This window comes from Desmodus rotundus, chromosome X (genome assembly GCF_022682495.2).
Source record: "Desmodus rotundus isolate HL8 chromosome X, HLdesRot8A.1, whole genome shotgun sequence".
Taxonomy (NCBI): Eukaryota; Metazoa; Chordata; class Mammalia; order Chiroptera; family Phyllostomidae; genus Desmodus; species Desmodus rotundus.
The window spans coordinates 70,353,265-70,375,294 of record NC_071400.1 but is presented as its reverse complement, the minus strand read 5'-3'; the positions used below and the strand labels follow the sequence as shown (position 1 = coordinate 70,375,294).

The window sequence follows — 22,030 nt, the reverse complement described above, 5'->3', positions numbered from 1 at the left end:
CTTCAGTTGCTTCCAGTACTTGGCTATAGTAAATTGTGCTGCTATGAACATTGGGGTGCACAGGTTCTTTTGAGTTGGTGTTTCAGAGTTCTTAGGGTATAATCCCAGCAGTGGAATTGCTGGGTCAAAGGGCAGTTCCAATTTTAGTTTTGTGAGGAAATTCCATACTGTTTTCCATCCAGGCTGCACCAGTCTGCATTCCCACCAACAATGTACTATGGTTGCTTTTCTCCTCATCCTCTCCGACACATGTTTGTTGATTTGTTTATGTTGGCCACTCTGACTGGTGTGAGACGGTACCTCACTGTGGTTTTAATTTGCATCTCTCTGATGGCTACTGATGCTGAGCATCTTTTCATATGTCTCTGGGCCCTCTGTATGTCTTCCTTGGAGAAGTGTCTGTTCAAGTCCTTTGCTCATTTTTTAATCGGGCTGTTTGTCTTCTTGGAGTGGAGTGGTGTGAGTTCTTTATATATTTTGGTTATCAGGCCCTTGTCTGAGGTATCATTGGCAAATATCTTTTCCCATACTGTTGGTTCTCTTTTCATTTTAATGCTGTTTTCTTTAGCCATGCAGAAGCTTTTTATTTTGATGAGGTCCCATTTGTTTATTCTTTCCTTTATGTCCCTTGCTTTAGGGGACATGTCTGTGAGGATGTTGCTGCATGGAATGTCTGAGATTTTCCTGCCAATGTTTTCCTCTAGGACTTTTATGGTGTTACGACTTGTATTTAAGTCTTTTATCCATCTTGAGTTTATTTTCGTGTATGGCATAAGTTGGTGATCGAGTTTCATTTTTTTGCACATAGCTGTCCAGATCTCCCAACACCATTTGTTGAAGAGGCTATTTTTGCTCTATTTTATGCTCCTGCCTTCTTTGTCAAATGTTAATTGACCATAGAGATTTGGGTTTATTTTTGAGCTCTCTGTTCTGTTCCATTGATCTATGTGCCTGTTTGTACGCCAGTACTAAGTTGTTTTAATTAGAGTGGCCTTGTAATACAGTTTGATACCAGGTATTGTGATCCTTCCTGCTTTCTTCTTCTTTCTCAAAATTGCTCCAGCTATTCGGGGTCGTTCATGGTTCCATATAAATTTCTGAAATGTTTGTTCTATATCTGTGAAATATGTCATTGGTACTTTAATAGGGATTGTATTGAATCTCTAAATCGCTTTGGGTAGTATGGCCATTGTGATGATGTTAATTCTTCCAATACATGAGCATGGTACATGCTTCCATTTGTTCATGTCTTCCTTAATTTCTTTCTTCAGATTTGTGTAGTTTTCTGAGTACAGGTCTTTTACCTCCTTGGTTAGGTTGATTCCTAGGTACTTTATTTTTCTTGTTGCTATATCAAATGGGATGTTTTTCCTGATTTCTGTTTCTGCAGTTCCGTTGTTCGTATACAGGAATGCCTTGGATTTCTGAGTATTGACTTTGTATCCAGCTGTTTTGCCAAATTCATTTATTAGGTCGAGTAGTTTTTTGGTGGAGTCTATAGGATTTTCCATGTACACTATCATTTTGTCTGCAAACAGTGACAGTTTCATTTCCTCCTTTCCAATTTGGATGCCTTTTATTGCTTTTTTTTGTCTGATTGCTATGGCTAGGACTTCAGGTACTATGTTGAATAGGAGTGGTGAGAGAGGGCATCCTTCTCTTGTTCCTGATCTTAGTGGGAAAGCTCTAAGTTTTTGTCCATTGAGTATGATGTTGGCTATAGGTCTTTCATATATGGCCTTTATTATGTTGAGGAATGCTCCCTCTATTCTCACTTTGTTGAGTGTTTTTATCACAAATGGGTGCTGTATCTTATCAAATGCTTTTTCCACATCTATTGATATGATCATGTGATTTTTGTCTTTGCTGTTGTTGATGTGATGTATTATGTTTATTGATTTGCGAATATTGTACCATCCTTGCATCCCTGGCATGAATCCCACTTGGTCATGGTGGATGATCTTTTTAATGTATTGCTGGATGAGGTTTGCCAATATTTTGTTGAGAATTTTAGCGTCTATGTTCATCAGCGATATTGGCGTGAAGTTTTCGTTCTTTGTTGTGTCTTTATCTGGTTTGAGATTAGGATGATGCCGGCTTCATAAAAAGAGTTTGGGAGTCTTCCGTCATTTTGGATTTTTTCGAATAGTCTGTGAAGGATAGGGGTTAGCTCTTCCTTAAATGCTTTGTAGAATTCTCCTGTGAAACCATGTGGTCCAGGGCTTTTGTTTGTTGGGAGTGTTTTTGATTACTACTTCAATTTCGTCTGCTGTTATTGGTCCATTCAGGTTTTCTGCTTCTTCTTCATTCAGTTTTGGAAGATTATATTTTTCTAGAAATGTGTCCATTTCACGCAGGTTTTCAAATTTCTTGGCATACAGTTTTTTTTTTTTGTAGTAATTTCTTACAATCCTTTGTATTTCTGTGGTATGTTGTAATCTCTCCTCTTTCATTTCTAATTGTGTTTATTTGGATCCTCTCTCTTTTTTTCTTGATGAGCCTCCTTAAAAGCTTGTCAATTTTGTTTATCTTTTCAAATAACCAGCTCTCAGATTCATTGATCCTTAGAATTGTGCTTTTAGTCTCTATGTCATTTAACTCTGCTCTGATCTTGGTTAGTTCCTTCCTTATACTTACTCTGGGCTGTCTTTGTTGTTGTTCCTCAAGTTCTTGTAGGTGTAAGGTTAGGTTGTTTGATTGAAATGTCTCTATGTTTTTTACGTAGGCCTGTATTGCTATGAACTTCCCTCTCAGGACTGCCTTTGCTGTGTCCCATAGTTTTTGGGTTGTTGTGACTTCGTTTTTGTTTGTTTCCAGAAACTTTTTGTTTTCTTCCCTAATCTCGTTCCTGACCCATTCATTGTTTCATAGCATGCTATTCAGTCTCCATGATTTTGAGTGTTTTGGGTTTTATCCTTTGGGGTTGGTTTCTCGTTTCAATCCCTTGTGGTGAGAGGAAATGCTTGATATGATTTCAATTTTCTTGAATTTATTGAGGCTTGCTTTATGTCCTATCATGTGGTCTATCTTTGAAAATATTCCATGGACACTTGAAAAGAATGTGTATTTTGCTTCTTTGGGATGAAAAGCTCTATATATATCAGTTAAGTCCATTTCATCTAGGATATTGTTAAGTGACACAATATCTTCATTGATATTTTGTTTGGAAGATCTGTCCATTTTTGACAGTGGGGTGTTAAAATCCCCTACTATAATTGTGTTGCTGTCAACATCTTTCTTGAAGTCCTCCAAGATTTTCTTTATGTATTTGGGTGCTCCTATGTTGGGTGCATATATATTTACAATGTTTATGTCTTCTTGGTGCATTCTTCTTTTGAGTATTATGAAATGACCATCTGGGTCTCTCTTTATGGCCCTTCTTTTGAAGTCTATTTTGTCTGATATGAGTTTTGCTACTCTGGACTTTTTCTTTTCCTGTCCATTTGTTTGGAAAATTTGTTTAGTAGGTATTCATTTCCATTTTTTCATACCTTTGTTCCTCTCTCTTTCTCTTTTCCTTCCTTCCCTTAAAGCAGTTCCTTTAGCATCTCTTGCAGAGCTGATTTGGTGGAGGTATATTCTTTAGGCTTCTTTTGTCTGGGAAACTCTTTATTTGGCCTTCTATCTTGATTGAGAGCCTCGCTGGTAAAGTAGCCTTGGTTGCAGGCCTCTGGTTCTCAATACTTGGAATATTTTTTGCTACTCTCTTCTGGCTTGGAGCGTTTCCGTTGTGGAGTCAGCTGCTAACCTCATTGGGGCTCCCTTGTATGTTACTTCCTGTTTCTCCCTTGCTGCCATTAAGATCCTCTCTTTGTCTTGGAATTTTGCCATTTTAATTATGATGTGTCTTGCAGTGGGCCTCTCTCAGTTCCTCTTGCTTGGGATTCTCTGTGTTCCCTGGATTTGGGTGACTTTTTCTCTCCTCAGATTAGGGAAATTTTCCATCATTACTTTTTCAAACAGGTTTTCTATCCCTTGTTCTTCTTCTTCTTCTGGTATCTCCATTATACAGACATTATTACATTTCATGTTGTCCTGCATTTCCCTTAATCCCTCTTCATTCTTTTTGAGCCTCTTCTTTTGTTGCTCTTTCTCTCTGTGTTTTTTCTTTTTCCTCAAGCTCACTGATCCAAACCTCTGCTTTATCAAGTCTGCTTTTGATTCCTTCTACTGTGTTGTTTATTACAGAAATTGTATTCTTCATTTCCTCTTGGCCCTTGTTGATAGTTTCTATTTCCTTTTTCATGTTGATGTAATTTGCAGTGAGTTCATTGTAGTTTCCCTGTAGTTTCTGGTAATTCTCTGTGAGTTCAGTGAGCTTCCTGATAACCATTGCTTTGCACTCAGTATCTGATAGTTGACTTGCCTCTTTTTCAGTTAGCATTCTTTCTGAGGCTTCCTCCTTTCCTTTCATTTGGGTATTGTTTCTTTGTCTTCCCATTGTTTGTGAGACTCTTCTTGTTAGCCTCTGCTTCTTAAATTGATGTGTTCTGACTCCCTGGGTTTATGGTATGAACTTCTATGTTAGAATGCCAGTGGGTTTCATTGGTGTCATCTACTTAATCTCCTGATCTCAGTGGTCTTGGGCTGTCGTTTATGGGTAAGAGGGTCTAACTCTGGTCTTTTCAGAGCTACTAGTTTTATTGTGTCACCTGTGGGAAGAGTAGGAAAAAAAGAAAAAGAAAAAGGGAAGGAAGGAAAAAGGAAATAGAAAAGGAAAGGAAGGAAGGATGGAAGATGGAATAAGAAAAGATCAGAGGGAAGAAATGAAGAAGGAATTTTAACAAACGTTAAAATAATACAAAAAATAAAAGAAGGCAGGAAGAAGGAATAAAAAAAGAAAGGAGGACAGAAAGGAAAAAGGAGAGAAAAAAAGAAAAAAAGTCTTTTGCTGGCTTTAAACAGGTCAGGTCTGTTCTGCTGGTCTTCCTGTCTGTGAAACGGGAGGGGGTCGGTGGAGGGATTGGTTTCACTTTTCTGCCTTCCTGAGCCACACTCTTCACTGTTGTTCAGCCTCCAGTCCAGTTCCTCAGGTTCCTTCTGCTCTCCCCTAAGCCTTTAGTCCACCAGTTGTGCTGTCCTTGAGTTGCACCAATTAGGGGCAACTCACACTCCATCTTCTCGCTTTTTGCTTTCCTAGATGCTAGGGTTCTTGGTTCTTCTTCAGGGTAGTTCAGTCCCCTACTAAGTCAAGTCTTTCCCGGGACTGCAGTTTCCCCTAGCCCTGCAGCTCCCCTCTGCTGGGCATTCTCCCTTCCTCCTAGAGAGCGAGTACACCCTGCAGGGCTCTGTGCGCAGGGGCTAGGTGGGAGGTGTTCAGTCCCTGCTGCTTTAGGTGTGGTCGCCAGTGGGCAGCCAGGCCATTGATCAGGGTGCATACCAACCGGGCTTCAGGTGTGGGCACCTAAGCCTCTGATCGGGGTGCACACAGATCCTGTGCTTTGGACCTGTGCGCCCAGGCACCGGGTGGCTGATCTGGGTGTGCACCAATCGGGCTTCAGGTGTGTGCTGGGGCTGCTTATCTGGCGTTCACAGTCCAGGGGCTGAGAGGATGGGGGCGCCAGAGGCCACTTGGCTGCTGCGGAGAGTTCTCTAGACAGCTGCTGAGTGCCTCTATTTTCTCTTTTTCTTTTCGAGAAATTCCTCTTATTCAAGCCTCCCGCCCCCGCCCCATCCAAACAAGCACCTGGCCTGTCACACAGCCCAACCTGGCTCTCTCCCAAGAATCCTGCAGCAGACCCTGCGCCCCAGCCGGTGGCTTCGGTTGCCCTGGTCCCTGCGCTGGTCCCAGGGACTTTATTGTCCTTAAGCACTCTTCTTACCATCTGATCTTTCAATGTCCTCTATAATCTTTTGTCTCTGATCTTCATATATGCTGGAATACCATTGGCTGTTCACTCTGTTCCTCAGATCAGCTAGGCGTTTCACTGGTGCCGAGGGGAAGTGGACTCTGCTCCAACCTATCTCATTGCCATCTTCTCTCCTACCTCAAGCCTTATTTTCTAATGGAAAGTGTGAGAATGGTCATTTATAGATTTAAAATATATCTTGATAAAAGCTTAGCGATTTGAGAGTTATGAGTCCTTTAAAATATCATTTGAAGAGTACTTCAGATAGAATTTAGTGGGATGTGAAACTGTAGTTTTAAATTAATTAGTGTACCTATTAAAAAGCTTTGCACTAATAAGAAATATTAAAGATCAGATGAAATATTGTAATTAATAGTTAAAACATCTTGCTCATTAATGTCAATTATTTTGAAAGTTTTTGGGGATGGTGAAGGCAAAGGGTTCTGTCTTTTAGCATCCTTGTCATATCATTATAAATCATGTACCATGTGTTCACACACACAGCACCCAAAATGGGCCATCCAATCAAAATGCATGCATCATCTGGGCTTCAAGTAAATTTTGACTAAATACTTTAAAGCCATAATTATATGCCTAATATTGTATTGTGATTTAATCTGTCAAAACCTTGAAAAGAAAAATCTGTCATTACCTAAAAAGAAAAAACAACAGATATCTGGTGAAGCAACTTTATTGTGTAACAATAGTAGGAGTAGTACAGTAGTAGCACATAACAACTTAGTACAGAGTAAACCCATACAAGGGGGAAACACCAGTAACCATGGCAGGAAGTAGAGGAGGTTTATTGAGGCATACATTCTGGGAAGTGGGAAAGCAATGGACTTGTGTTCTAGTCTCCAAAATATCAAGGTCTTATTGGACCTTGGGCAATTATATGCCACCTCTCTCAGCTTTATGTGGGTGAACTCTAAAAATAGAAGGTGAAGACTAGATGGTCTCTAAGGTCCTCTAGCTATAAAAATACAGGATTTTAAGGACAAATGCAGAAAACTTGAAAGATTAGGATGTTGCTCAGTGAGGAAAGGAGAAGCGCAAAGCCATGGAGGTAGGGAAAAACTAGTATTTTTGTGCATGGGCAAGGTGTGTTATGGGACAGTAAGGACTTTAAACAAGACTGCTTAACTACTGTGAAGATTCTAGGGGCAATAAATTTGGAAATGGGCAAGACAGAATGCTAAGCCAAGTAGGGGGCAATAAGCAGGAACCAAAATGAAGAAAGACATACTGTTTCCTATGGTCAGTTATCTGACTTACATTCATGTTCCCCACCTCACACTAGAGTCTATATGTCTTCATGGAACTTTATCACACACACCCACACACCAAGTAAAGTAAGAAGGGGTGGTTATAGATGCCGCATATAAAAACCCCTTTTGTGGGCCAGGAAGCCAAGAGCAGTTGCTGAAAACATGGTAGTCAATCCAATCAGCCTCAGCAGGCCTGGCACAGAGGGCAAATGTCTCTCCAAGAAGGTTGTAGTAATGGGCTGCGCAGGAACATCCTGGGTTCAGAGAACATTTGGTGTCAGTACAAGGCTTGTGAACTTTGCTCCAGAAAGTCTACATTTCCTCCAGTTCTCTGAACATGACCCACTCTTGTCATCCTCTAGACTGTTAAACATAATATTCCCTCTGGCCATAACAATCATTCCCATTTCCTACTGGGGCCTTTCTTTAACTAATTCTGACTCAACCTTCAAGTCTCAGTTTATACCTCACTTCCTCAGAGAGCTTTTCCTGTATCCCCAGGCTAAAATAGTCCCTCTTTTAACATTCTCAGTATGACTTCTTTATCACAGTTGTGCTTTTTGGTTATCATCTATTCTCTCAACCTCTTCTTGAGCTCTGTGAAAGCGCTACTGTAGCCTTATCATAACAGTTGGTGCAGAGTAGGTACACAGTAAGTATTTGTTGAGTTGAATAAATCTATGGTCTACTCACTCCTCAATTCCAGCCCTGACAGGTACCTAAGAGAATAACTTGTACTGTCAGGGATATTCTTTTTGACTTCACACTTAATAGAGGAATAACTCTGACCTTTTTCACCCTTATTCTCTGTAATACATTTTACTCTATCATGCATGTGCCAGGAAGACTTACTGGGGTTTTATTACAAAACTAATACTGCATATATTGAAAATGAATTTTTAATCAAAATCTGCTCCATTTCATTCCAATCCTTTGCCACTGGACAGGGGATGCTGCTATATTCTACTTTCACATCCTACCTCCTATTGAGAATCACCAGATTTAGAGATTTATTCAACAAGCATGTGCTCAATTCTTAATATGTCTAGAACTCTCAGATGAAAAAGATCATATTTTTTTCTAATAATCTATAATGAATGTGGCAGCTACAAATTTATCAAAGTTCTAAATCTCTCACCTCTGACCTAACTCATGCTAATAAGTTTTTATGGGTTGAATCACTTAGGGAATTTTATGTGAATATACTCACATATAAGTTGTGTTCTTTTTGCAAATAATTGTTCTTAGAGGACAGAGATTTCAATTCATGAAATAAAATATAACCTACCACAGACTCTGGTTCTGATTGCCAGATTTCATCCTCTGGAATCTTCCTCATGGCATACAGGATCTGAAAAGAAGGAGTATCTTGGTGAATAATGAAAGTGACACCATATTTTTCCTAATCTGCTCTTTAAATAAAGGACTGAATTTTGAGATATCCATAAAAAACACCAGGGTACAGCCAACATAGTCACTTAACATTTAAAAGGGTCCAAAAAGTCTTTCACTGATGGCATAAAAACCTCCAATCATTAGGTTTACCATAAATTTTACTTATGAAACATGATTTAGTAGGAATGAGATCAGAGGAATTGTCAGAAAACATATAAATGAATTCTGAGTCCTAATAGAAACATGTTTGGTTCTATAACATTAAACCTAGGTTATTTCTCAAGGGGAGCAATAGTGATCTTCTGTCCTATGAGCTCTTTTCATCTTGGGTGACATGATAGATATTTTTGTTGTTACTTTTCAGTTAAGGTATTCACTTCAACTGAGACTACTGTTAAAATTGTGTTTCATGTATCTTCAGATGGAAGTTATTGGAGAGTTGGCCTCCAGGCTCTCAGACATGTTTGACCTGCTTGTCAGGTCCATGAGTCCCTTCTTTCTCCACAGCCCATGACCCCAGGTCCTACCTCTCGGGCTGCTCTCTCCCCAGCCTCTACAGCTCCCTCCATGTAGCCACTCCAGTGCATGGCAGTCTCTGTGCCTGCGAAATATATCCTGCCCACTGGCTGGCGTAGAACCCTTGAAACAAAAACAAAGTAAAAACGGTTAGTATCAGAGAACCAGAGAAACTTAAAGATCAAAGCTGGCTGGTTTCCTCGGGATCTAAACATCAGGAGTACATTGAGAATTTTGGAAAAATGTTCACAGGGTCCTCCAGCTCTTGCATGATCCTTGTCACAGACAAAATGGAATAAAAGCCAAAGTCCACTCCTACAATAAATGCTTACAAGTAAAGGCACTGATATCAATGGAGCACGTTTTTGCTTCATCTACAAGAAGTCATGTGTAACTACTTCGATGGTTCACTAACTGTTCCCAAGCCAACACGTGGCCTAGTTCCCTATCTGGCTATTCTACCAATGAATTTAGCAAATCACTTTCTCTCACTGAATTTCTGTGTAATTCCAAGGCTATGAAGATAAAACTTTTTGCAGTATTCCAAATGTCATGAACCTTAAGGGTCGAGGAAAGCCCTGTGGGAAGGTAATCCTTGCTCAGACTGGTAGTTACATGACTAAGATATGCTGTGCCTTAGTTTCTTTTTTTTTAATATATTTATTGATTATGCTATTACAGTTGTCCCATTTCCCCTCCCACTCCACTCCATCCTGCCCACCCCCCTCCCTCCCACATTCCCCCCGTATAGTTCATGTCCATAGGTCATACTTATAAGTTCTTTGGCTTCTACATTTCCTACACTATTTTTACCCTCCCCCTGTCTATTTTCCACCTATCATCTATGCTACTTATTCTCTGTACCTTCCCCCCCTCACCCCCTCCCACTCCCTTAATGACAACCCTCATGTTCTAGTTGTTTGCCTAGTTTGCTCTCGTTTTTGTTTTATGTGTGGCCGTTAATAACTGTGAGTTTGCTGTGATTTTTACTGTTCCTATTTTTGATCTTCTTTTTCTTAGGTAACTCCCTTTAACATTTCATATAATAAGGGCTTGGTGATGATGAACTTCTTTAACTTGACCTTATCTGAAAAGCACTTTATCTTCCCTTCCATTCTAAGTGATAGCTTTGCTGGATACAGTAATCTTGGATGTAGGTCCTTGCGTTTAATCTTGGGTAATGTAATTATGATGTGCCTTGTTGTGTTCCTCCTTGGGTCCAGCTTCTTTGGGACTCTCTGAGCTTCCTCGACTTCCCGGAAGTCTATTTCCTTTGCCAGATTAGGGAAGTTCTCCTTCATTATTTGTTCAAATAAGTTTTCAATTTTTTGTTCTTCCTCTTCTCCTTCTGGCACCCTTATAATTCGGATGTTGGAACGTTTCAAGGCGTCCGGGAGGTTCCTAAGCCTCTCCTCATTTTTCCGAATTCTTGTTTCTTCATTCTTTTCTGGTTGGATGTTTGTTTCTTCCTTCTGGTCCACACCATTGATTTGAGTCCCAGTTTCCTTCTCATCACTATTGGTTCCCTGTACATTTTCTTTTGTTTCTCTTAGCATAGGCTTCATTTTTTCATCTGTTTTTCGAATAGATTCAACCAAGTCTGTGAGCATATTGATAACCATTGCTTTGAACTGTGCATCCGATAGGTTGGCTATCTCTTCATCGCTTAGTTGTATTTTTTCTGGAGCTTTGAAGTGTTCTGTCATTTGGGCCAATTTTTTTTTTTTTTGCTTGTTTGTCTTGGTGCGTCTGTTACTTTAAGGGGCGGAGCCTTAGGTTTTCACCAGGGCCGGGTAATGCTGTTCGCAGCAGCGCTGTGAGGCTGTACGTGGGGGAGGGGCCGAGTGGGAACAAAGGCGCCCGCCTCACTCTCCTCCGGATTTCAATCTTTCATTCCGCTACCCACAATCAAACTGGGCCACTCTGGTGCTGGTTCCCGAGTGGGTGGGCTTGTGCACACTCTAGGCTCCTGTGGGTCTCTCCAACAACCTCTCCTGTGAGGCTGGGAGTCTCTCCTGCTGCCCCCCCAACCCCCATGGGCGTTTTCAATCAGAGGTTTGAGGCTTTATTTCTCCTGTGCTGGAGCCCTGGGTTACGTGGTCTGCTTCGCTCCCCGCCGTTCGTCCAGGTTTATTTGTGCACGAATGTGGGGCCGTGGGGTGCTACCTGCCGCTCTGCCTGTCCCGTTCTCTGCCACTCTGAGTCCGGCCCTCTGGGTTTATCTGTGCAAATGTGGGGCCGCAGGGTCTGCTAGTGCTGGGACTGCCTGCGCCATTTGTCCCACACTCCGCCAGTCTCAGTCCTGCCACAGCCACGCGAGTCCTCTCCACCCCGGTGCCTGTCTCCGCCCCTCCTACCAGTCTGGATGAATGTTTATTTTCTATTTTCTTGGTGTTGGTCCCCCTTGCTGTTTGATTCTCTGTCAGTTCTGGTTGTGCGAGGAGGCACAGTGTGTCTACCTACGCCGCCATCTTGGTTCTCCCCTGTGCCTTAGTTTCTATCCTACTAATTGAAGTGAATGATATGTAGCCTGACACATGTCTCTGGGAAGGAATAAAGATGAAAAAGGGCATTACCATGTCACTACTAATGCCTTATAAGATGGGGTTCATCTTATTTCTTTCACGTGGTCAAGGTCAGGCCAGTACAGGTGAGTGTTCTTTTCCTCCCCACACTCCATTGCCAAAAGGCATTTTCCTGACATATGTTAAGGGACTGAGCATGAAACTTGCCACTCCATGGTCAGAAATATAACCACATTCCAAAACAAAAACAAAAGTAATGCTCTGATTGGCTTTTCTCTATTGAAAAGTTAAGTTTTGCATCCCCAAATCTGTTTGTTATATGAGGCAAGAGATCCTATCTACTTTTCTGATTCTCCATTTCATCCTCAATATCACCCAGAGCACAACCATGCAGAACTTTTCCCCAGACATTCCATGAACTTGTAGAATTTTAAGCATTTTCTCATACAGATTCATCCACCTAGAGTGTATTCCGCAATAGCCTTTCTCTGCCTTCTACAATCTTCAGATATTGTGGATATTATACGCCTTTTCAGATTTCTCTAGGTAAAGCTAGCCCATCCCTCCATGGGTCCTCATGGTATTAGTATGCCCCTTTATTAGAATACTTACCATAGTGATTACAGTCCTTACCATAACATTAGAGCAATGTTTGATATTCTCTTATCTCCCCATTTCAATCCTAGCCCATCAATCCTTCACAGCAGAGAGGGCTTTTCTTAGTATCCAAGGTTTCAGCACAAGACTTGGCAAATGGTTGGCATAGCCAATAAATGCTGAATGAAACCATTACTACTGACATATTCTACACTCACCGTATCCAAAAATTAGCACAATGATACAGTAGCTAATAGGTGAAGCCCTTTGGCCCAAGAATGTTCTCATAATCATCTATCATTTCATTATTATTTTGCCATCTTCAGGAGGGAAAAAAAGTGTTAACCAAAGTCATTTAAATATTTTTTGACCAGTTTTCATGGACAGATTGATTATTCATTTACACTTATTCACAGTCTCTTTTAATTATACACTCTCAATAGCCTTTCAGTAACTACTCTACATTTCTTATTTTGTTTAGATTGAGATTTTGGCATTAAATTATTGTTTGGTTTAATATTACTCTCATAATCATAATAATTACTGCTATATCATTAATACACACCTTGTTGCTGTCATCAAATACAATTAACTAAACACCAATGAGTTATATTTGGATGTGCAACACTGAATACTAAAAATTATTGAATTGTGCATTTTGAGTGGGTAAATTGTGTGGTATGTGAATTATATGTCAAGAAAGATGCTAAATAATAACAGACTGATTAACACACTGATTATTGTCTATGATATGCCATTTGTGTTTTCTCATATACCTCCTAAGGAAAGTGAGGTTCAAAGAGGTAAAATGACCTATCCAGGATGACAAAGTTGGTTATTTTTAGTATCAGGAGGGGAACCCAAGAGCCTTCACTTTCAGTCTAGAACTCATTTTGCTTTTATATAATGCTGTACCCATGTTGGCACTTACATAGTTCTATTTGAAGAATTCTTACTGAGCTTTAATCTCAGTATAAACTTCTTACAATGTAAGTGAACCCTCTAACTATCTAAATACCTATTCTTACGCTGCATTTATTGGTTATATTGATTGGGATTGGTTCTCCAAAGGAATTAAGAATGAAACGCAGGACTTCCAGTCAAGATGGTGGCATAGGTAAACATGGCTCACCTCCTCGCACAAGCACATCAAAATTACAACTAAAATATAGAACAACATCACTCACCATCATCAGAAATCAAGCTGAATGGAAGCCTGACAACTACGGAATTAAAGAAACCACATCCATCTAGACTGGTAGGAGCGGTGTAGATGCAGAATGGGCTGGTCCCACATCCATGTGTGGTGGATAAAAATTCAGGAGGGATATCTGAGGAGCAAGGAGTCCCAGCCTCATAGCCGGCCCCCCAGCCCAGGATTCCAGTACCAGGAAGATAAGTCCCCCTAACTTTCAACTGCAAAAACTAGGGGGGATTGAGTTGGTGGCGGAAATTTCTGGAGTCCCAAGCAGTTCCCCTTAAAGAATCCACACATGGACTTACTCAGACTCACTCCCTCTGAGCTCCAGCACTGGGGTAGCAGTTTGAAAGGTATCAGTGGCATACAGGGAGATAGTGAAGTGTCTGACATCAAGGCAGGAGCTGGAGACAGGTTTCTCTCAGACAGAAGGGAGGGCAGAGGCCATGTCCATTTGCTGAGTCCTCCCCACACAGAACCACAGAGCTGGCAGGGTGCCATATCTGAGACTTTATCAGCATGGTTAACAGTGTTTGCCACACCCTGGAGATCCCGTGAGATTCAGTTGCACTCAACCTACAGACACACACAAACTGTGAACTGTGACTTTTCCATATGAATGGCTGGTCTTGGCTCATGCTTCACAACTTCCTAATTCCTATCAAACAAGCAACATCTGGCCTCACTGAGCCCCAAACTCTGTACCTCTTGCTAAGGAATTGAAGGACAGATAAAGAGTTTCCCAGGCAAAAAAATCCTAAAGATGTTCATCATCACCAAACCATTATTATATGAAATGTAAAAGGGACTTATTTAAGAAAAAGAAGATCAAAATTATGAACAATAAAGTGGCAAAAAATACCTATCAACAATTGAATTTAAGAAACAAACTAAGCAAACAAGAAGAACAGAGACAGAATCATGGATAAAGAGAGGGTTTTGATGGTTGCCAGATGGGAGGGGGCTGGGGGGAATGGGTGAGGAATTGACAAGATTAAGAAATGCAAATAGGTAGTTAAAGTATAGCCATGGGGATATAAAGTACAGTATAGGAAATGGAGTAGCCAAAGAACACATATGTATGACCCATGGACATGAACCATGGTGTGGGGATTGCCTGAGGTAGTGGGGATGCTGGGTGGAGAGGGTCAAAGGGGGAAAAATTGGGACAGCTGTAATAGCACAATCAATAAAATATAATTTATAAAAAGAGTGAAAGGCAGCCCCATGATGCATAATTATGATTTCTTTCATGAGATTCACAAGATACAAATAAAATTGGGCGGTTTTAAAAACATTTCCAAGAAAAAGAAGAGCTATGTAAACCTATTTAGAGTTTGGATTCAACTTAGCACACTGTTAGTCTACCTTCCATACTGAGTCAGGATCCCCGGGGGGAAGTAGGTCGTGTAGCAGCCTCCTGAGTACTGATCCTCACACCAATTCTTCTCTTCATAGTGCACCGGCTGCAAGGCAGAGTGAAAAAACTCAAAGGAAACTCAAAGAAAACTATTTACTCCAGAATAAATCAAACATATTCCAATAGGCTTCATATTAAAGAACCACTATATGTCTGAAATAGAGCCTTATTATCCTGATGTGTTTAGAGATTTGTCTTTGGGCAAGTAAATATCCTTGGTAATAAACTTCTAAGAAATTCTGATTTCAGAAAGTTTTCTCAATTTGTTCATATATAACTTAGGTACTGTCCATAAAACACAATTGTCAAGTTCCATTTTTAAATTGGTCTTAACTATTAATAAGTTTTAGTCACTAATGGTTTCAAGACAAGTTTTAAAAAGGATTTATGCTTCTGTAGCTGTTGGAGTAGGAAAAAGCAAAAAAAAAAATCTGTCAAGGGAACAGGATGATTGGATTCATGTTTTTGGTGTAATTGAGCTTTGTTGAAGGAAGCTAGACAGCAAATTTATGTTTTCATGGAATGTAGGCAATTCTATTGGTGGTATTTATAAACAATTATTAGTCTAAAAGTATGTTTTTGCCATGAACAGGGAAAACATTAGGTGATATTTTGCAAAGCTCAAACTTTTTATCAATATAATTAAACATATGCATTATCATTAAGCATGATTTTAAAAAGATAAAATCAACATGGCAAGTTTTAAGAAAAAAATTTTTATTTTAGCAGAGAGAAGTGGGGGGAAATGAGGACAACTGTAACTCAACAGCAATAAAAAAGAAAGTCAAAAAATAGATTTTGATAAAATGTTTTGTTTAAAAATTTTGCAGTCTGGTCAATAATGTTGTAATAACGCTGAATGGTGCCAGTTGGGTGTTGGAGGTGTCAGTGAGAGTGCTTTGAGAAGTATATGGTTGTCTGACCACCATGCTGTGCACTTGAGATGAATACAAAGTAATGTTGAATGTCGGCCGTAATTGGAAAAAAATTTTAAATAAAATGGAAAATTCCAGAAATAAAAAAATTGCAGTCACATAGAACTTTGGGTACTCATTTTTAATGCCTCCTATTTACAAAGTACTAGGCACAGCCTAAGGGGTGTAAGTTGCTCCAGGCCTCTTGTGGTGTTCCCATGTCTGATGGCCAGCCTTCTGTCTCTGCATCAAATGGTGATAAGCACCTCATGAACACCCTTCTCTGGTTGTTTCCTGCCAGTTAGAATAAAGGGCAGACTTCATCTTTCACCTTTCCAGGACTTGCTTCCTTCTGTGCAATAGACAACAAAGCAAGAGTAAAGCAAGTTCCCCTCTTTATGCCAAGAGCAAACAAGGACAGGAACAACTCATTTTTAACATCAGCAACTAATCATTCATATTCTTCACAGAAAAATAGACTTTTCCAAATTAAAAATGATCAACTTTTTTGGAAATCTGAGAAGAATTGCTTTCCTCTCCAATTAAGGTTTAACAAACAACTACCTAACAGGTTGTTAGAATAATTTTAATTGCAAATTGTGTAAACCTGAGAGTGCCTCAGAATGTAACTTCAAAAAAATTGGAGTACCTACCAGGGTACACTCTCTTGAACAGTGTTTGTAAACAGAAAACCCAGTAATTCTTAACAGATGTGAAATAATTTTATATATACATATATAAATATACATATATATCTGTGGTTTTGCTACTTCACTCACACCACCATTGAGCTTAGAGTCTATGCTCATACTTAAACTTGCTAAATGGTATATGAAAGCAAAAAATGAAACAAAACACATTCCTCATTATTATGTTTTTATCTAAATGAATCAATTAATTATTCTTGTTCATTTGCTGAGAAATAACTACCAAAATCCTTAAGAACCCATGTTTCACTTATATCAAGTACAGGGAAAAAAATGCTTTAAAAAATGAATGAAAATGACAAATTCAAATGTCTCAACAACTTGACTAGAAAGAAGCAAGTCACTGCAAAGCTGAACAAGGTTAGTGTTAGAATAATAAGATGTAGCTGCTCAACTAGGTCATGGTATACACTGAAGAAATTTGTATTTAAGAGGCTCAAGAAGCTAAACATTATTAGTCTCCTCATTAGATTTTTCTCATACTTTAACTGCTCATTTGTCATTAGTTTCCATTGCTTTCAAATGCTTCATGGATAACTGGATTTAATAATGGCTTTCAAAAGAAGATTTAATCCATGTCAAAACATAAAAAAACCCAGCAGTCTAGTAAATTTAATAAGAACACTGACCTACTGCTTTAAATATTGATGAGGGAGGCAGTTATGGTCATTGGTTATGACTAAATTGGACCTTCTGACTGTTGTCAGATGCCCTTTCCCAATGCCTCCATACACCATTATATTCCACCTTTGACCACCTGTAGAGTGCTACTAGTTTAACTTGAAGATCAGTTTCCTCAAGCTACTTTCAAAGTTGTCTAGAAAACCCTGCCGAGGGGGTTCACCTTGAGTCAATCAGCATGTCTTTTCCTGTAACTCCTAATGTTCAAGGGTAAAACAAGGCAAAAAGGGATGTGCACAGGGGACAGGCCACCCTATTTTTACCCATGAAAGAGTGAGGGGTGGGGTAGAGGTTAGGAAATGTTTATATGCTAGTTTATATATATAAATGGGACTCTGGTATCTTCACAATATCAGCAGAGAAAGAGAAAGCTCTTTTCATCCCTATCCTGGCTGCTAGGATGTAGGATCTCACTAGGGATAGCAGAAGCACCCCTATTCTACCCCCCTGACAAAGCTAGGAGCAGACTAGCTCAATGCTCAGCTCCAGGAAGGGCTTTGATCTCAGGGGCAAGCGTAACACCACCTGAATCACAGCAGTGTTGCAGGGTTCCTGAGCTTCCACCAACACACCCAGGGCCGATATTCTTTGGGCCAACTTCTAAGTTAATTAGGCCTGTACAGACCCCTCCAAGAATGTATCAGGGAAAACATGAGCTTTGGGGCCCTACTGATGAGCTTATCCCTGCTAGTCCCTTGAAGACAAAGCAAGATCTCTATCCCTCAGGAAAAGGTCAGGAAGCAGCCTTACCTGCAAAGCTTCTTGGGAGCCCAAAACTTTTGCATAGAGCTCACAAAGTATATTCAACCTATTGGGGGAAGAGGAGGCAAATGTAAAAATGAATGAAGTGAAAGAAAACAGAAAGAGGCATTCATCTCCACATTGAAGACTGACCCATTGCTTCCACTTGACATTTCAATTTAATTTTTCAAAACAAAGCACTTTGTTCTATTTCAAATGTTTTAAATCTATGTCATAAATAGTGTTAAAGAAAATAAAGTGGGTCATTGCCTAAATCACTGGGAGCACACGGAATTTGTTCATTCATTCTAAAAAGCATGGTGGCCCTGGCTGGAGTAGCTGAGTGGATTGAGCACCGGGCCTGCAAACCAAAGGGTTGCTGGTTCAATTCCCAGTCAGGGCACATGCCTGGGTTGTAGGCCAGGTCCCCAGTAGGGGGTGCATAAAAGGAAACCACACATTGATGTTTCTCTCCCTCTCTCCCACCCTTCCCTTCTGTCTAAACATAAATAAATAGGAAATAAAAGGCATCCAAATTGGAAAGGAGAAAACAAAACTGTCATCATTTGCAAATGACATGATAATGTACATAGACAATCCTATTGACTTAATCAAAAAACTACTCGACCTAATAAATGAGTATGGCAAAATATCTGGATACAAAGTCAGTACTAAAAAATCAAAAGCATTTTTGTACACCAACAATGAAACATCAGAAACAGAAATCAGGAAAAAAATCTCATTTGATATAGCAATAAGAAAAATAAAGTACCTAGGAATGAACCTAACCAAGGAGGTAAAAGACCTGTACTCATAAAACTACACAACATTGAAGAAAGAAATCAAGGAAGACACAAACAAATGGAAGCATGTACCATGCTCATGGATTGGAAGAATTAACATCATCAAAATCGCCATACTGCCCAAAGTGACTTATAGATTCAATACAATCCCTATTAAAGTACCAATGACATATTTCACAGATATAGAACAAACATTTCAGAAATTTATATGGAACCATAAATGACCCTGAATAGCTGCAGCAATTTGGCAAAGAAGAATAAAGCAAGAGGGATCACAATACCTGATATCAAACTGTATTACAAGGCTACTGTCATCAAAACAGCCTGGTACTGGCATAAAAACAGGCAATATAGACCAGTGGAACACAACGGAGAGCCCAGAAATAAACCCAAGTCTCTATGGTCAATTAATATTTGACAAAAAGGAAAGAAGCATAAAATGGAGTAAAAATAGCCTCTTCAACAAATGGTGTTGGGAGAGCTGGACAGCTACGTGCAAAAAAATGAAACTGGATCACCAACATACACCACACACAAAAATAAATTCAAGGTGGATAGAAGACTTAAATATAAGTCGTAACACCATAAAAGTCCTTGAGGAAAACATTGGCAGGAAAATCTCAGACATTCCATGCAGCAACATCCTCACAGACGTGTCCCTAAAGCAAGGGACATAAAGGAAAGAATAAACAAGTGGGACCTCATCAAACTAAAAAGCTTCTGCATGGCTAAAGAAAACAGCATTAAAATGAAAAGAGAACCAACAGTATGGGAAAACATATTTGCCAATGATCCTCAGACAAGGGTCTGATCTCTAAAATATATAAAGAGCTCATACGACGCACTCCAGGAAGACAAACAGCCTGATTAAAAAATGGGCAAAGGACTTGAACAGACACTTCTACAAGGAAGACATACAGAGGGCCCAGAGACATATGAAAATGCTCAGCATCACTAGCCATCAGAGAGATGCAAATTAAAACCACAGCGAGGTACCGTCTCACACCAGTCAGAGTGGCCATCATAAAGAAGGCAGCAAACAAGTATTGGAGAGGATGCAAAGAAAAGGGACCCTAGTACATTATTGGTGGGAATGCAGACTGGTGCAGCCTAGATGGAAAACAGTATGGAATTTCCTCAGAAAACTAAAAATGGAATTGCACTTTGACCCAGCAATTCTGCTGCTGGGATTATACCCTAAGAACCCTGAAACACCAACTCAAAAGAACCTATGCACCCCATTGTTCATAGCAGCACAATTTACAATAGCCAAGCACTGGAAGCAACCTAAGTGCCCATCAGCAAATGAGTGGATGAAAAAACTATGATATATTTACACAATGGAATTCTATGCAGCAGAGAGAAAGAAGGAGATTATACCCTTTGCAACAGCATGGATTATGCTAAGTAAAATAAACCAGGCGGTGAAGGACAAATACCAAATGATCTCACCTTTAACTAGAACATAATCAACAAAAGAAAAAAGCATACAAAATATAACCAGAGACATTGAAGTTAAGAACAATCTAACAATAGCCAGAGGGGAGGGAGGAAGGGATAGTGGGGAGAAGGGTCCTCAGGAACTACTATAAAGGACACATGGACAAAACCAAGGGGATGGGTGGAAGGAAGGGATGGAGGTGGGTTTGGATGAGGTAGATGGGGAGGGGTAGGGAGAAAATGCAGACAACTTTAATTGAACAACAATAAAATAATTTTAAAAATAGACATAAATAAATAAAATCTTTACAAAAATAAGTAAAAAGCATTGTGTACCTCTTAAGTGTCAGTCAATCTGCTAAACACTGGGTGGACCCACACATAATCCTTACTCCCTTCCTGCTCCACTGCAAAGCAATGGGCAGAGTGGAAAAAGAAGGGAGCAGGAATAGCTTTAAAATGTGCTTCTGCCCCTTATGTACTATAAGCTCTTGAGCAGGTTACTTAAACTCTCAGAGCTTTAGTTTTATTAACAAACTCACATTATTATTTTTTTGTTAATGATGTAAAACAGTGTGATCCCAGCAGCAGCATCACCCAAGAATTTGTTAGAAATGCACTCCTCCCCAGGTAAATTTTCATCTCCTGGACTATATCTATTTTTGTATTCTAAGGTGGTATGTGTATTATGTATTATCCATAATTTCTTGCATGGTATCTTATTACAATAAACTCAACAAATATAATTTGAATACTTGGTTCTTAAGTTATAAGCACTGTGCCTTTATACAAAACCCTTATAATTAACACAACACACATGTAGCATTGGAAACACACCTATTATTAGGCAGTATTTAAGTTAAAAAGATAAATAAAATTGCAAAGCAGTCAAGTAGGCAGAAAACAATTTTGAAAAGCAGGAAAAGAATAGAGGAAGGGGGAAGAGGGGAAAAGAGGTTGGAAAGAAGGTAGAGGTATAGGAAGGAAGGAAGAAAAGAAGGGAGGGAAGGAAGGGGGAAGAAAAAAGAGACACTTTCTTACCTTTCTTCTTTGCTAAGATGTGCCAGTTTTCTGGCTTTGTGGGCAAGGATAAATCTAAAACATGCAAACAAGAGTAAAAGGGGGGACTTAATTGCTGCTTTCATCTTGGCCTCATTTCTATAGCTACATATGTGCCTAGCGTACAAGTTAAAAATAAACCAGAAGAAACAAATTACACAGTAGTTATTTTATGTTCAATGTTTTACTATTTATGTGTTATATTCCTAACACTGAAATATACCTTGTAGTTTTAGGAATTTAATGGACTACAGATAGATCACTGGCCATGATTTCTGCCTAGGGTAAATACTATGACTGACCTACTTCCTCATAAATGGCTGGCAGTTGACAGGAATGAGTCCTGGGTCTTAAATGCCCAATTAAGGCATGTCTAAGCCTTTCCAATTTTATCCAGCCCTTGCCCTTTGGTTCTATGTACACAATGCTGTCTCCCTAGTGCCCAGCCTTCTAGAATCTGCCTCCATTTGTAGCCCTATGATTGTTTTCAACCTTACAACAACTGGCTTTGACCTCTGACCCTTGGGTCTGTCTGAAATAAACTCATACATATTCTAGAGCCCATATTAATTTTGAGTGCTCCAAGTGACTACCTCTCTAGGCCAGGTTCTGTCCCCCAACATATCCTCCATCTGTATTCATCTTCCTTGCCAAGCTGAGGACCAGGCTGGTCTTGGCTCCTCTCTAGTGGGACTTGGAAAATCTCAGCATCCCACATAAATACCATTGATGTTCACATAAGCTCCCACAAGAAGCCCTCTTAGTAAAGCACCCTAAGTCAGGTCTTTATATCATGCTTCTATGAAAGATAACTTACCAAAATATATCACCCCGCTAGCACTAAATATGAAGCAGAAAATTAATATAACAAATTTTAAAATGTTCTAATTTCTTTCTAAATATTCATTCATTGGAAA

General features: G+C 39.7%; 1 protein-coding gene across 1 annotated transcript in view; it reads right to left on the bottom strand.

Moving 5' to 3' along the window:
* Nucleotides 1–6,524: 6,524 nt before the first annotated feature.
* Nucleotides 6,525–22,030, bottom strand: part of MAOB (monoamine oxidase B) — a 131,264-nt gene continuing 115,758 nt past the window's right edge. Inside the window, exons 10-15 of the mRNA XM_024580009.4 lie at nucleotides 21,096–21,149; nucleotides 17,821–17,878; nucleotides 14,717–14,814; nucleotides 9,040–9,151; nucleotides 8,406–8,468; nucleotides 6,525–7,371 (exon numbers count right to left, since the gene is read on the bottom strand). Of these exons, the coding sequence (XP_024435777.1) occupies nucleotides 7,216–7,371; nucleotides 8,406–8,468; nucleotides 9,040–9,151; nucleotides 14,717–14,814; nucleotides 17,821–17,878; nucleotides 21,096–21,149 (541 nt within the window). The 3' untranslated portion in view covers nucleotides 6,525–7,215. The remainder of the gene's footprint in view (nucleotides 7,372–8,405; nucleotides 8,469–9,039; nucleotides 9,152–14,716; nucleotides 14,815–17,820; nucleotides 17,879–21,095; nucleotides 21,150–22,030) is intronic.